The sequence below is a fragment of the Sturnus vulgaris genome, chromosome 9 (genome assembly GCF_052056855.1).
Source record: "Sturnus vulgaris isolate bStuVul1 chromosome 9, bStuVul1.hap1, whole genome shotgun sequence".
NCBI lineage: Eukaryota > Metazoa > Chordata > Aves > Passeriformes > Sturnidae > Sturnus > Sturnus vulgaris.
Window position 1 is genome coordinate 953,461 of NC_142251.1, and position 16,239 is coordinate 969,699.

General features: G+C 47.4%; 1 protein-coding gene across 2 annotated transcripts; it reads right to left on the reverse strand.

Moving 5' to 3' along the window:
• Positions 1-1,008: 1,008 nt before the first annotated feature.
• On the reverse strand, positions 1,009-15,642 carry LRRC40 (leucine rich repeat containing 40). Of its 2 annotated transcripts, none has more exons than XM_088169580.1 (15): positions 15,478-15,642; positions 14,182-14,363; positions 13,415-13,488; positions 12,668-12,797; positions 11,537-11,660; positions 10,957-11,099; positions 10,265-10,437; positions 9,315-9,405; positions 7,144-7,189; positions 6,325-6,433; positions 5,721-5,828; positions 4,194-4,304; positions 3,150-3,227; positions 2,795-2,980; positions 1,009-2,176 (listed from the first exon to the last, which is right to left on the reverse strand). In XM_088169580.1, the coding sequence occupies exons 1-15, from the start codon at positions 15,629-15,631 to the stop codon at positions 2,071-2,073; spliced, it is 1,815 nt and encodes a 604-aa protein (XP_088025706.1). In that variant the 5' UTR covers positions 15,632-15,642; the 3' UTR covers positions 1,009-2,070. The 2 variants fall into 2 exon arrangements, with proteins under 2 accessions (XP_088025706.1, XP_088025705.1); XM_088169579.1 differs by having other exon boundaries at positions 4,194-4,340.
• Between the last annotated feature and the right edge of the window lie 597 nt (positions 15,643-16,239).

Below are 16,239 nucleotides of genomic sequence, written 5' to 3' on the forward strand. Positions count from 1 at the left end.
GGAAGGAAACTCAGGTTTGGTGGCTTTGGGGGCAAATGTGGGGAAGGATAAATGCAGAGAAGGATAAATGCATGGAGAAATGGATGGAAGAATAAAATGTGTGGAAGGATAAATGCATGGAGAAATGGAGGAAAATGTGTGGAAGGAAAATACATGGAAAGAAAAGGGGTCAGGGGGTCAGGGCAGCAGCTCCACCTTCCAAGGAGCTGCAGAAGTGGCCCTGGAGCTCCAGGTGTCCCCACACAGGCACTGCCACCCATTTCCCACAGCACAGACCCTCCCTTCCCATTCCCAGAGCCCCAATCCTCTTTCCCAGACAGGTCAGTGCCCCCCATTTTTCCTTCCCAGAGGTTCTGGTCCCTTCCTTGGGGAGCACGGGGAGGTCTGAGTCCCCCTGAGCCATCCCTGAGGGAATTCCCACACCTGGAGAGCTGGGGGAGAGCTCAGAGCGTTTTATTTCATCTGGACATGTTGAAAAACTGGGAATTTTAGCGTGGAACTTAAAATCCTGCTGTGCTACAGAACCTCCAGGGCTGTGTCCATGAGAGACCCTGAGGGGCTGGAGAATCCCTGAGGGAAATGGGAAGGGGCTGGAGAATTCCTGAGGGAAATGGGAAGGGGCTGGAGAATCCCTGAGGGAAATGGGAAAGGGCTGGAGAATCCCTGAGGGAAATGGGAAGGGGCTGGAGAATCCCTGAGGGAGCTGGGGGGGCTCAGCCTGGAGAAAAGGAGGCTCAGGGGGAATTTCTGGCTCTGCACAACTCCCTGCCAGGAGGGGACAGCCGGGGGGATTTGGGATCTGGAAACAGGGACAGGAGGAGGCTCAGGGTGGATTTTGGGGAATTTCCCCATGGAAAGGGGGGTCAGGGATTGGGAGGTGCTGGAGCCCCACCCACAGCACTGTCACCATTAAGGTACCTCCTGCAGGACATTTGGAAGTTTTGAACAAGAGAAATTCTCAATGTTCCCATCCACACAGCTCCGTTACAGCTCGAAGGACACAAAGGAGACATCCAAGGGGAACATTTATTGTCTGGGGGCAGCACCAGCCCCTGCACACCCCTGGGCACCTCTCACACCTCAAACACTCCACCCCACCCACACCAGGGGCAGCTCTGGTGAAACAAGATAAAAACAGGATTACAAAAACCCCAGAAATGTTCCCTTCTCCCTTTGGCCCCAAAACCTGATGGTGCCAACCCCCCAAAGACCAGCTCAGCTGCAGGGAACACCCTGGCTGTGCTGAAGGAAGAATTTTCCTCGCTGTCCTGGATGACAAACGGTGTCAACGGAGTGTGGGATGCAGAAATCCCTGCTGGAACACGCAGGGGGCAGGGAATGTTTCACTGCTGGGTTCTTGGCCAGGCACAATCCCAGCAGCAGCAGAAGGATGGAGGCAGTGGAGCCCAGGGGGTGACAGGGGGGGACCCGACTGCTCCTGTGGGGCTGGAACACGGCTCTGCACGCTCAGGAGGGGTGCCCAGGCAAAGGAATGATGCCAAGGCTCAGGAATGATGCCCAGGTTCAGGAAAGGATGCCAGGGTTCAGGAGGGATGCCCAGGGCTCAGAGGGATGCCCAGGGCTCAGGAATGATGCCCAGGGCTCAGGAGGGATGCCCAGGGCTCAGGAGGGATGCCCAGGGCTCAGGAATGATGCCCAGGGCTCAGGAGGGATGCCCAGGGCTCAGAGGAATGCCCAGGCTCAGGAGGGGATGCAACTCCTCAGGTATTCCAGCAGTGCAGCTGTGCCCTTGGCCAGGCCAGGTTCAGGAAAGGATGCCAGGGTTCAGGAGGGATGCCCAGGGCTCAGAGGGATGCCCAGGGCTCAGGAATGATGCCCAGGCTCAGGAATGATGCCCAGGGCTCAGAGGGGTGCCAGGCTCAGGAGGGATGCCCAGGCTCAGGAGGGGATGCGACTCCTCAGGTATTCCAGCAGTGCAGCCGTGCCCTTGGCCAGGCCAGGTTCAGGAAGGGATGCCAGGGTTCAGGAGGGATGCCCAGGGCTCAGGGGGCTCAGGAATGATGCCCAGGGCTCAGAGGAATGCCCAGGGCTCAGGAGGGATGCCCAGGCTCAGGAGGGGATGCGACTCCTCAGGTATTCCAGCAGTGCAGCCGTGCCCTTGGCCAGCACGGCGGCGCGGGGCGTGCGGAACGGGTTCCCCTCCAGCAGCAGGCTCCTGCAAACAGGGACCAGGTACTGCCATCAAAACTCCTCCTTCTCACCCTCCTCCACTGCACACACAGCTCTGAGGCCTTTGAAATTGCTGGGTAATTCCTCTTCTGTCCTGCTAAAGGAGTTTGGGTTTCTGCTTTTGTGGCTCTCGGCAGCTGAGTTTTGAGACAGATGAATTTTAATTTATGCTGAGAAATCAGTGGGGGTGTAGCACACACACCCCACTCCTTCAGCAGGAGCAAGAAGAGAACTTCTGGAATGCAGAAGCAGAATTCCAGAGTGGCTCAGGCTGGGAGGGAGCAGCTGGTCCAACCTCCCTGCTCAACAGGGGTTGCACCAGCAGCGTGACTGGGAGCACAAAACGTCACCCCCGAGGCTCCAGCACGAGCTTCACACAACCCACAGACCCTCAACACCAGCTCTGAATGATGGAACAACTCCCACAGCTCTCTGCAATGCTGAGAAATTAGGGGAGAGATGATGGAAGAGATTGCCCTGTTCTACAGATCAGGGTCAGAGAGACTCTTTTTAGGCAAACCCCAAACCCAACGGGTGCTTTTCCCTCTGGCAAACATTCCCTGAAGAATTCAGACAGAAAATCGTGTTTGTAACTCACACACACCTGAGGTTCTCACAGTTGCCCAGCTCTGGGGGCACCTGGAGGAGGTCATTGTTCTGCAGATCCAGAGTTCCAAGCTTGTCCAAACCCTTCAGCTGCACGGGGTCGATGGATCCCACCTGGTTGTTGCTGAGCAGGATGGTCTCCAGGGCTGGGAGGTGATAAAGGACACTGGGAAACACCTTAAATCTTCAGGAAGACAAAGGAGGGATAGTCAGCCACAGGGCATTCAAAAGAGGAGCATTCATGGCAGCTCCCAGCTCCTTGTTCTCACATCACAGGAAAATTGTGTCAAATTCTGCCCAGCTCTTTTTATTATTGTATTTAAAAAAAAAAAAAAAATTAAAGAGTTGCTCACCTATTAAAAGCAAGATTTATTGTGTGCAGTTTTTTCAGTGCCTCCATTTCCTCAGGCAAGGCTGTCAGAACATTGTTTCTGTTATGAAAGAAAGAAAAACAACAAGATCTAAACTTAGGCAGGGGTTTGGCTGAGAATTCCCAGATCAGCTACAAAGTCTGGGGCCACTTCCCTGCCTCATGCCAGGGACAAGAGCCTGCCAGGGATTCCCATTTCTGCCAGGAAAACACTCAAAGCCTGTCCTCTAAACCTTCCCAGCACCCAGCAACTGCACAAACCTGCAAAACTATCCCCCAAACCTGCAAAATTATCCCCTAGACCTGCAAAATCACCCCCAAACCTGCAAAATCACACCCTAAACCTGCAAAATAACACCCCAAACCTGTAAAATCATCCCCCAGACCTGCAAAATAACACCCTAAACCTGTAAAATCATCCCCCAAACCTGCAAAATCACCCCCCTGAAATTGAGCTCCTTGTTTCCAGAGCAAAGCTTTCCAAAGAGCCCAGACCCTGGAACCAAAATGAATCACTCAGGTCCCTCTAAATCTCCCCAAAATCCATGATTTGAGCTAATCCTGATGTGAACAATGCCAGGAGCATTTCTCAGGAATCAGAGGAGGCAAAGTGACAACAAGGAACCATCTCTGGCCTCTTTTCCTGGCAGTGCAACAAAATCTGCACCTTCCCTGTCCTAATTCCCAGGATTTTTTTTTGTGTGGGTTTTTTGTTTTTTTTTTCTGGGGTGTGGTGGGAGTGTTTTGAAATAGCAACATCTCAGAAACCTTCTCTGCCTGAGGCAGGATCTCTCCTGCACAAATCTCAGAAGTGATCCATTTCTTTTTGTGTCTTCTTTAAGCAAAACCCAAATTTAGGCCATAGTCCTATTCCAGCTCATCCAAAGAGGAATTTTGGGATTGGGAGATGATTTCAGTGCTGCCATCCCACTGCAACAGATGGCTGCTTTAGGGAGGAAAGGAAAGAAGTTCCCAGGCAAAGAAGTGCAAAAAAAAAAAAACATTTAAAAAAAAAAAAATCACCAACCTGAGATCCAAATGTGTCAATTTGTGGAGCAGGCACAGCTCTGAGGAAATGGAGAAGATTTTGTTGAAGCCCAGGCTGACATCACAAACTGAGTCCTTCAGCTCCACAAGCCTGCAGCACAAAAGGAAGGTGCTCTCATCGTGGTTGCTCCCAAAACTTCCTCAGGAAATTCAGCCAGGAGCTATTCCAGAGACCATGGCACAGGTGACATCACTGCCACCTCCTGCCCTGGAGATGTTTAAACACAAACTTTACCCACCTTCATCTGCAGCCAAAAAAACCTGACAAAAAAAAAATCCTATTTTTTTTTTTCCCCATCTTTTCTTTCTGCTCCCCTGTTGTGCTGTTACAATCTCTGGGAGTATCTGCTGCTGCTTGTGAAAGGTTATTTAACAGCTCCCAAAAGTTCCCTCAAACAGAATCTTTAAAACAAAAGGCAAATTAAATGAGACAACTCCTCCACACCAATCCCAGGGAATCCAGCAGCCTCTCACACACTGACAAAGCACGGGATGCACAAGCAGCACCTCCCAAAATCTCTTTTTTTTTTTTTTCTTTTTTTTTTTTTTTGGAGCTTTTTTGTTCCTCTGGGATTGCACCTCTCCCAGCTGCCTGTCTGCTCAGCACACTTGGGAATAAACTCAATTGTCAAAAACCAGTGTGGGATGATCTTTTGGGGCTCCCAGAACCACAACAGCAACCTTCCTGCTGCCACACAAGGATTATTTGATCCCAGCAGTGCCAGGGAAAGCTTTTCCTTGGCTGTCACTGGTGCCTCCTCCCAGCGGGATTTGTGTGCACACATTGTTGGATCTCAGGAATGTGAAATTTTGGAGATTTCTGTGCTCCCAGGCACAGAACCCCCCTGGAAAACACTGCTCTGGAGCTGGAACCTTGGAGAAGGCTTGGAAATGTGAATAATGAGTTAGGAAATGTGAATAATGAGTTAGGAAATCTGAATAATGAGTGAGAAATCACCAATGTGCAGTGGGTTAAATGTGTATATTTTCACTGGGTGATGGGTTTTAAATTTGAGGTTTTATGTATAGTGGGAGTTAGGGGACAAGATGGAGAATTTGGGGTGGTGTCTTTGCCTTTGTTCATCTTCTTCTTCCTCACAGAACTCAGGCAGTGACCTTGGGTTGGTCAATGTCACTCTAAAGGTCACAAAAATCTATTATAGGGTCAAAAGGATCAATAATGGAGGTGTTAAACTTTTATTGGTTTGTTTGGCTTGAAGCAGCCTCAGCTGTTCCATTTCTCCCACTTCTAGCCAGGAGCTGGAGGTGCTGTCACACTTTCTGTACTTTCTGATAAAATACAATAAACATCCAAGGCTGAACACGAGAATCTCCTCAATTATTGTTTCCATTAATCCTGGCTCTGAACAGGAAATGATGAGACGATGACAAATCATTAATGAGTGGTGCAAAGCCCAGCCCACAGCCCTGCACACACACACAGAGCTCAGGGATGCTGGAAACAAAGGCACGAGAGCAAATCCCAGTTGGGAATGACCCCAAATACCTTGGGGGGATGTCCCTGAGCTGGTTCTTGCTGAAGTTCACGGTGGTCACAGCGTTGGAGGCCACAGCATCAAACACGGCCTCGGGGATCTCTGCAGCCTGCTTGTCACTGCGACGGGAGAGACACCAATTAACCACTCATTAACCACTCATTAACAGGGCATTTCCACTTTTTTTTAGAAGGGATGAAGAGGAGAACACAGCTAAGAGCTGCAGAAAGCTCCCAGCACTGCCCCATGTCCACAGCGTCACCAAAATGGATTTTTTTTTTTTTTCCCAACATTTCCAGGAGCATTTAAGGAATACCAAGATATTCTGGGACTTAGTGAAAATCAGAAAGAGTTTCAAAGGTACTAAAAGCACCACAACGATTCAGCACTTCAATAAATTACTATAGAATATTTGATAATATAAAAAAAAAAAATAATTCAAACCCCCCCCCACCACCACAATCTAAACCTGCCCATTCCCAAGCACGGGAATTAAAAGGAGTGCAGCAGGGTTTGTGGACAGCTTGGTGGATAATGAAAGAGGTGGGGGGGAGGAAAAAAAAAACCCACAAGCTTAAAATAGGATAAAATAAAAAATGTTCATCCAACAAATACCTGTATTCCAATAATTTCAGCGTGGTTATGGCGTGGATGTTGACCTTGGACTGGCTGGGAAGAGTCATGGCTGTGACAGGAGATTCTTCACTGGGGCCAGGGCCATCATCTGGGGACACCAGAGAGGGGCAGGGACACGGCTGAGCTGCCACCACCCCTCTCTAACCCTGCCTCAACACCATTAAATTCAGATTATTTCCATCATTTCCTGATAAAGGTGTTTTGGGTTTTTTTTTTTTTTTTTACCACTTTGGATGTGGGGGTTCTTTTATAGGAGGAGAGAAAAGTTTTGTGGGGTTTTGTGGAGCAGGGGAGGCAGCACTGGAGATGTGCTGGTGGCAGCTGCTGTGTGAGGCAGGGAGCTGGAAACTACAAAAATCAGGGAATTCTGACTGGAAATGCTGACCTAGAGCAGCTTCATCCACACCAGCACGTCTGACCACAATTCCAGTTAAAGCAAGAATATTTACAAACCCTCCTCTGTGAAGTTCCTTCTGATTATTCCCCACAATCCACATGAAAAAAAAAAAAACTCCTGCACACCTGAAATGGGAATTCCCATCCAGCTGAGCAGGGTGAGGCTGGTTTTGTAAAGGATAATCCTCAATTCAGGATGTTTTATTCAGTATTATTCAGTATTAGCTATTGGGATAAGAAAAAAATAAAACAGAAACATCACAGCAAACTGGTGAGTAAAGGAAATTATTACTGCAGGATAACTGGGGGGACCTGGATTTAAACAACATCCTCCTTAAATTCTAATTTACTTTAATTCCTTAGAATATTCTCCTTAAAATGAAGTGGAAGAAAACAACATACCTTGGATTTTGCTCCTCAGATATTTCAGCAGTTCCTGGGTGCCTTTCTTTAAAAAAGAAATTTTTTTTTATGTCAGTATTTGTGCAGCAGGGAGGACAATGCCAGCCCACAGCACCCCTGACTAAAAATCCAACTGAAAATCCCCCAGCAGCTTGGGAACTTCTTGAATTATCATTTGATTTATTCCAGCTGAAAAAATTTCTGATCCTGAATCACAGCTCCTTATGTGAAGATTTTGGTCACTTCCAAGAGCAAGTAAAAAAAATTTCCAATGAGTTTAATTTTCCTTTTAAAAAGCTCCAGCACAATTTGCTGCAGAGAACAAACACATTTACAGCTTGGCACTGAAGCTGACAGCTCATTGTTCTGCTTCTTTTTTTTTATGGCCCAAAACTGGGAAAATCATGGCAGTTTGCATCATTTGCAGGGATTTTTTAATTGTTTTATTTTCATTTTTTAGCTCCAAAGATTTCCCTCAGTCCTCTCACAGCAACTTTCAGTGGTCACACACAATTTCCACCTGGATAAATCTGTGAGCAGTGAAGCCCAATCTCCTCTGCAATGTTTATTTTAGGGGAAAGGGAGGTTTGGGGTGTGATTTTATAGGTTTGGGGTGTGATTTTACAGGTTTGGGGGATGATTTTGCAGGTTTGGGGTGGGATTTTGGCAAGGGAAGCCAAACTGCTAAGTTGTAAGAGAAAGGTGAAAGTCAAACTGAAATCTCAGTAACATGGGGAGGAAAGCAGGGAGCAAGGCAAAGCTCCAGAGCCAAGTAATGGAACAGGAGTTAAAAAAAACAGAGCAGGATTGACCAGAAATCAACTGGAAATTCATCAAGAACCAGGAATGGGGTTGGGAATGGAATGAGAGGCCTGAGGAAGAGGAAGAGGAAGAGGAAGAGGAAGAGGAAGAGGAAGAGAAGAGAAGAGAAGAGAAGAGAAGAGAAGAGAAGAGAAGAGAAGAGAAGAGAAGAGAAGAGAAGAGAAGAGAAGAGAAGAGAAGAGAAGAGAAGAGAAGAGAAGAGAAGATTCTGCTGCTCCTCTACACCCAGTCCTTTATCTCAGTATCCACCTGCTCCAAGCAGTGCCTGGGGAGCCCTAAAGCTCCTCCATCAATTGCTCCTCTAAATCAAGTGGAAAAAATCCAGCCAGGCAGAGAAAATTTGCAGTGAATGAATTTACAGTGTTGGTGATGGATCCAGGCAGCACAAACAGAGCATGGCCATTGCTCCAGGTGGGAAATAGAGCCCAGGAGTGACAACTGCAGCTGAGGCAGCAAATCCTCAGGAATCCTGGAAGAGCAGAATTCCAGCAGCCCTGAGTCAAGGTTTTTTGTTTTTTTTCCAGGAGCATTTTGGCCAAGGGCTCATTAACTCAGCACACTCTGCTCCCTCAGCCAGGCACACGAGGCTTTCCCTCTCCTGACAGATGTTACACAGCTCATTGCAGCACACACTTGTCACTTCTGCTTAGTTTTGGAGCATCCCAGTGCTTTGGGAACATTGATTTTACAACCCTGGCCAAGGCACAGAAGTAGGAATGTACAGCACCACTGAGGAGAGGGGCCTGCCAGGGAAAAAAAACCAGGGAATTCTGAATTCTGCAGCAGGACAGGGGCCTGCTCCAACCCCCCCTAAAGACTCCTTTTCTTGGGAACAACTCACACCCTCCCTTTGCTGCTTCCCTACAAGAGAAATGAATTCTAGATCCTTAATTAAGACAAGACTTTAAATCCCATCTCATTCCACCCCTGCCATGGCAGGGACACTTTCCACTGTCCCAGGGTGTCCCAATGTCCAGCCTGGCCTTGGGCACTTCCAGGGATCCAGGGGCAGCCCCAGCTTCTCTGGGAATTCCATCCCAGCCCCTCCCCACCCTCTCAGCCAGGAATTCTTTCCCAATTCTTCCCATTTCCTTCCCATCCAGCCCTGCTCTCTGGCACTTTGAAGCCATTCCCTGTGTGCTGTCCCTCCATCCCTTGGGAATTTTCTCTCTTCATCTTTCCTGCAGCTCCTTCAAGTCCTGAGCTCACCCCAAAGCTTCTCCTGTCCAGGTGAACATTCCCAGCTCTCCCAGCAGAGCTGCTCCATCCTCTGCTCATCCTGGTGCCTCCTCTGGACCCTCTCCTGTGCAGATATTCACACACACACACTCCCAAACCCCAGGGCTTACCTGCAGCAGGTCCCTCCGAATGGTTCTCAAAGGATTTCCCTCCAGTGCCAGGAATTTCAGCTGAGGGAGGTTCCCCAGGGTGTAAGGCAACCTGCAGAGGGGAAACAACTGATCCCAAAGCAGCTCCAAAACAGCTGCTAAAGAATGTGCAGTGCCTGGTCAGAGTGGATCTTGAAGCCCAGGTTCAAAGGAAAAGATGCAGGATCCCAAATTAATTGAAGTTGGAAAAGTTCTCCCAGAGCATCAAATCCCTGCTGTGCCCAATCCCCACCTTGTCCCCAGCCCAGAGTCCTGAGTGTCACCTCCAGGATGGGCACTTCAACCCTCCCTGGGCATTTCTAATCCCTGACCACCCTTTCCATGGGGAAATTCCCCAAAATCCATCCTGAGCTCCCCTGGCCCAGCCTGAGGCTGTTCCCTCTCCTCCTGTCCCTGTTCCCAGATCCCAAATCCCCCCGGCTGTCCCCTCCTGTCAGGGAGTTGTGCAGAGCCAGAAATTCCCCCTGAGCCTCCTTTTCTCCAGGCTGAGCCCCCCCAGCTCCCTCAGGGATTCTCCAGCCCCTTCCCATTTCCCTCAGGGATTCTCCAGCCCCTTCCCATTTCCCTCAGGGGATTCTCCAGCCCCTTCCCATTTCCCTCAGGGGATTCTCCAGCCCCTTCCCATTTCCCTCAGGGGATTCTCCAGCCCCTTCCCATTTCCCTCAGGGGATTCTCCAGCCCCTTCCCATTTCCCTCAGGGATTCTCCAGCCCCTTTCCAGCTCTCTCAGCTGCCCCTCATAGCACTTCCAAGTCACACCTAAGCCACAGGCAGAACACAGAACATTTCAGAAACCCCACAACCCACAGAGGGTTCCTCCACCCCAGGACTGAGTCATTCCTGAAGTGCCCTTTCCCCAGGAGGGAGGGAAGGAGCTGCCACCACCCAACCCATCCCAGGTGCCACTATTACCTACTGATGTCATTGTTGGCCAGGTCGAGCCTCTCCAGCTTCTGCAGCACCGTGATCTCCTCGGGCACTGCTTTGATCTTGTTGTCCCTGAGCTCCAGCACGCACAGGGAGCTCAGCTGCTTCAGATTCTCTGCATTCAGCATTTCAATCTGGTTCTCCCCAGCGTGCAGCTCCTATGAGAACAGAGCACCACAACTGTGGGAAAATCACTTTATAACTTCTCTCCTAAATCATGACATCAGCAGTCATCAGTATGTGGAGAATATGGATATCTTGATTCCTTTTCATCTACCTACAAAATATCTGGATATCACCTGGGTATGCTAAGAGGAAAAACAATGTATTTACCCTACAGTTACAAAGAAAAAACGATAATGAACAAAGTGAATTGATCCAGAAAAAGCTGCCAGAGATAAAAAATAACTGTTGCAGGCAATATTAGATTCAACTTTCAGCCATTCCTCTCCTAAACACTTTTTATTTTCCAAACCTGGAAATTCCTGCAAACTAATCTTTCAAAAAGGTAAATAATGAGGGCAGTAAGAGAAGTTGCATTAAACAGAGCTCTAAACACAAAGTTGTCAGCTGCTTTTGATCCCAGCACTTCACAAAAGCTTGTGTTTAAAGCAGCTGTCATCATTCCAAAGCTTTCAGCACATGCATTTCCAGCAGAGCAGCCGTGCCAAGCTCACCTTCAGGAACTTGCAGGAGGGAAACTCGGGCAAGGAGCGCAGTTTGTTTTTCCTCAGGTAGAGCTGCTCCAGGGATGCCATGCTTGCTAATTTAGGAGGAACCGTTTCCAGGTAGTTCTTGGTACAATCCAGTTGCCTCAAACCTGTGGAAGTCGATGTCCAGTGATAAATAGAAAGAGGAGAAGATAAAAATAACCTTTCTTCTGGGCTGGGGACAAGGTGGGGATTGGGCACAGCACGGATTTGATGCTCTGGGAGAACTTTTCCAACTTCAATTAATTTGGGATCCTGCATCTTTTCCTTTGAACCTGGGCTTCAGGTTCCTCTCTGACCAGGCACTGCACATTCTTTAGCAGCTGTTTTGGAGCTGCTTTGGGATCAGTTGTTTCCCCTCTGCAGCATAATTATCCTGGGGGTTAATTTAAAACAACACAACAACATCTTGCCAAACAGATTCTAGAAGTAATAACTCTGATTTTCCTAAGGAAACAGTAACTCTTTAAGGATCTATTTTAAAACCCTGCTAAACACAAGCAGAGCAGCAGCTGTTTTATTTAATAACCCGAGGAAAATGATTTACTTTTCATGGCACTGAGGTCTGCAGGCAGCTCCTTGAGTTGGTTACAGGCCAGGTTGAGTCTCACCAAATTCACCAGCAGAGCAAAACTGCTGGGGATGGCTGTGAGCTGATTGTTGGACACATCCTGCAGGTTCAAACAGAGAGAGAGAGACATGAGAGGTGTGTGAAACATCCCTGGAGTGCTGCCAGTGCAAAGTTAATTAGTGGCAGAACAGGAAAATTAGATGGCTGACAAGAGGTGCAAGTGTGAGAGAAGAAACAAGTTCCCCCAGGACTGACAGATCACTGGGGATTTCAGCTTTCCCAAAATATGTCACAGCAAGAACTGTAAGAGCTGAAATGAGGGGGGTTAGACTGGCTCTTTAAAATGCTGTTTATTTTATCTAGGTGATACAGTAATTTATGGGTCTGGGTGACACCACTGTGGGTTCATCTAAAGCCATCTCTAGTTCTGGTTACAATACATTATATACTTTTATATCTTAAAACATAATAACCAATCAACACTTTTACTATTATTTGTAGCTCATTGTAACTATTAACATTACTATCTGTATGTTACTATTTTTTTTTAATGAAAAGTTAGTATGTTACAGTTCAAGTTAGAAACTGTTTTTTAGTTTCTTTGTAGTGGAAAGTTTTGAGGTTGGTTTTTTTTTTTTTTAACTTGTAACATGGTATTTTTTCTTTGCTTGTGAGAATTTTTTTGCTTGGTAAAAACATTTTTTGTTTGAGGTGGATTTGTTTTTTGCTCTAAGCTATAAAAACCCTTTCTAACTCACATGCTAACATACACTTTGCCTTCTAGTTATCCAGTAAAACCACCTCAGCAATCCTTCTGTTTTATATCAAAACTTGCTATCATTTCTACTCCTTTTTCAAATTCTAGACTCAAAAATCTTTCTGTCACATATCTGTAAAACCTTCCTGTCAAATCCTTATCCTTCCCAACAACGAATAAACTAAAACCAAACCCCACCATGCACCAACTGATGTTACAACAGCCACTGGAATATTCTCCAAGCTTTGCCACTGAGGGATGGCAGAGGGAGCCAGCAGTGGGAAAACACGAATAAATCCTTTCCAAAAAATAATAAAAAAAAAAAGAATAAAGCTGAATTTGTGCTTTACCAGCTCCTCCAAGCTCAGGAGCTGCCCCAGCCCCTCGGGCAGCTGGCTCAGCTGGTTGTGCTGCACCAGGAGGCTCCTCAGACGGGGCAGCTGCAGCAGCTCCTCGGGAAGGCTCCTCAGTTGGTTGTGGCTGGAGGGGAAATTTGGAACACAAAGGGAAAGGAAAAAAACCTTCAGGAGTTTTTAGGAATGTAACTGCACGAAGAATATTTGTGTCACGCAGCCTGCTGGTCAGGACAGTGCCACCTCTAAGGAAAATCTGGGGACAATCCTACACTGAATTTACAATATTCCAGGTTTTTTTGTTTGTGTACTTCACACACACAGTGGTAGCATAACCTCTCCTTGTGCACGAATTTACAAAATTACCCCAGTAAACAGAAGATTCTGAACCTTCCAGCACAAACAAGGTCTACAGAGTTCTTTACAATGTGCATTATTCATGACTGGAAATGTTTTATCCTCAGAACTGCCTGACTGAAGCAAATAAATATTTTGTGCATGATTATTCAGAACATCACTGTTTGCGCTTTCCAAACACTCGTGACTTTGAATAGCAGTGAAAACAATTCTAACAAATCCAAGGCTGCCAATTTTGATCCAAAACTGATAATATATATAATAATAATCGATAGTAAGCAATCTGGAATTAATTTTTGGACAGAAGGGTTGACATCCTGCAATCTCTCACTCACACCTGAAAGTCACTGCAGCATTTCTCATGTGTGTTCTGCACCATGGCCTTACCTGACATCGAGTTTCTGGAGATTTTCAAGTTGCCCTAAAGCAGAAGGAAGTGATGTCAGTTGATTGTCATGCACCTGGAAAAAAGAGGTTTGAGAACACAGTTGCTCATTTGTGCTTTAGAGGTATAAAAAAACAACCCTGGAGGGGTTTTTCCAGGAATTCCTGCCCACTGGTAATGGGAAGCCATTCCCTGTGTCCAGTGAGAGGAATGTTGGATTTGTCTTTCCAAACTAGGATCTGCTGGGGGATAAAACCAGCACTGAGAGATAAAAGAAACAATGGGATGGATTCCACTGATTGATGAATGGAAAAAGAGATTTGCCTTTACAAACAAACTGTAGAGTTGCTGATAAATGAAATTGGATATTAAAAGATGAAAGAAGCAATGGGGAACAAACGATGAATTCTGTAAGAATTAAAAATGCAAAGGGAGGGTTGTACATTGGAGGGAAATCTCAGGTATCAGGGTTTGGGAAGTCTGGGCCTCTCCAGTAACTCAGCCCATGGGGAAAGAGAGAGGGAAATTGGGATCAAAAAGCAGGTGAGTCCTCTAAAATGTGAGAGATCCCAGGGGAACGCCCCATGACCTCTCCCTTCACTCCAATAAAGCCAAAAGCACTCCCCTGTCTCCTTTATGGACACAAACCTCTGGTGTCTGTGGATTCATTTTCCCGATAGCAGGGAAATGGAAAACAAAAACCCAGCACAAGCCTTCCCCACGCCCTACACGGGAGCACCGGGAGCTCAGGGAGGATCCCGGTACTCACATCCAGCGTGCTGAGAGCTGGCAGCAGCTTCACATCCTCCGAGAGCTCCTGCAGTTTGTTGGAGGCCAGGATGAGCTTGGTGAGGTCGGTCTGCTCCCACCAGCGATCGGCAGCTCCGAAGGACAGGTTCTGCTGGGCTTCCTCCGGAGGGTCCACGTTGATCCTCCACACGTGCTCGGGCACTGCGGCACAGACACGGCACAGCTGAAGCCCAGGGCTGTGTGGCCCAAGAGTTCACTGCCAGCCCGCTCACCACCGGCATCAAATCATGGAGTGGGCTGGGAAGGGAGCTCAGTGATGGTCTAGTTCCCTTCTGCCTTGGGGAATGGCATATATAGATACATATAGAGAGAGAGAGACATAAATATACATATAGAGATAGATAAATATACAGATGGAGATAGATAAATATACATGAATGCAATGACATATACAGGGATATATAAATATATACATGCATACAGGCATGTGTGTGTGTGTACATATAAAAGCATGCATAGATAGATAGATAGATATAAAATACACACATCCCTATAGCCACTATATATATATAATACACACATCACTATAGTCACTATATATATCTATATATATAATACACACATCCCTATAGTCATTCTACATATATAAATATATAAAATACACGCACATCCCTATGGCCACTACATATATATATATATATATATATATATACATATAACGCACACATCCCTATAGGCACTCTATATACATATATATATATATGAATGCAGTGACATATACAGAGATATATAAATATATATGGATATATTTACATATATAGCAAAACGTGCAGATATACATAAATACATATATATATAAAATACACATATCCCTATACTCACTCTACATACATATATATACAAAATACATATATCCCTATAGTCACTTTATATATATATATATATAAAATACACACATCCCTATGGCCACTACATATAAATATATATATATGTAATACACACATCCCTATAGTCACTCCTTCTATATATATACATACATATATATACGAAAAATACACATATCCCTATAGACACTCTATATATAATCTAATGCACATATTCCTATAGTCACTCTCTCTCTCTATATATATATACATATACATACATACATATATATATATATATATATGAAAAACACAAATATCCGTATAGTCACTCTAGAGTCCATAGCGTACATTTTCGCACAGGTAACAACAAGAAGCGCACAGAAACATGCCAGAAGCAGACAGGAGCCGCTCGGAGCTCACAGCAGGAGCGGCGGGCTGGGCTCACACACCGTGGCTGAGGCCGCGTCCCGCCAGGTTGAGCTGCCCGCTGCGCCGCGCCAGCCGCAGCAGCCCCTGCGGCACCGCCGGCTCCGGCTCCGCCGCCCGCCCGAACCGCGGCCCCGAACCGCCACCGCCCGCCCGAGCCCGCCGAGCCGCCGCCATCGCCGGCACTGCCCGAGCGAGGCCGGGATTAAGGAGGGATGGAGCTGGAAGCGCGCTGGAAGAAGGCTCGGTGCCGCCCGCAGGCGGAGTTACCGCCCGCCTCACGGGCGGGGCCGGCCCAGCCCCGGCGCCGCCATTTCCCGCCCCGCGCTGCCCAAATGGAGCGCGCTGAGGGGACCGCGCTGCTCGCGGTGTTGTACGCGGACACGCGAGGAACAGCTGATGAAACAGCGCTTTTCCATCAGTTTGGTGGTTTTTTTTTCTTTTCCCCTTAGCTCGGTGTGCAGCTACGCTGCAGCTTCATGGAGGGCTCCGTGGTGTTGAGTGTCAGCAGAGTCTCAGTATGGTTTGGGTTGGGAGGACTTCAAAGCCATCTCATTCCTCTCCTCCCATGGCAGGGACACTTTCTGCTGTTCCAGGCTGCTCCCAGTCCTGTCCAGCCTGGCTTTGGACACTTCCAGGGATCCAGATTCTCTGGGCACGCTGTGCCAGCCCTGCCTACCCTCCCAGGGAAGGATTTATCCCAATATCCCATTTAAAACCAGCACATGGAATCAGCCCTGTGGCTGCAGATCCCACCAGCAGCTCCCAGCCACAGGAAAATGATG

Bases quoted from the DNA above. Each gene is read 5' to 3' on its own strand.
- LRRC40 (XM_088169579.1), bottom strand. From the start codon at position 15,631: ATGGCGGCGGCTCGGCGGGCTCGGGCGGGCGGTGGCGGTTCGGGGCCG. The intron at 6,434-7,143 runs GTATGTTGTTTT...TGGTGTCCCCAG, and splicing joins TCTGAGGAGCAAAATCCAAG to ATGATGGCCCTGGCCCCAGT. The intron at 2,981-3,149 runs GTGAGCAACTCT...GTCTTCCTGAAG, and splicing joins ATAAATCTTGCTTTTAATAG to ATTTAAGGTGTTTCCCAGTG.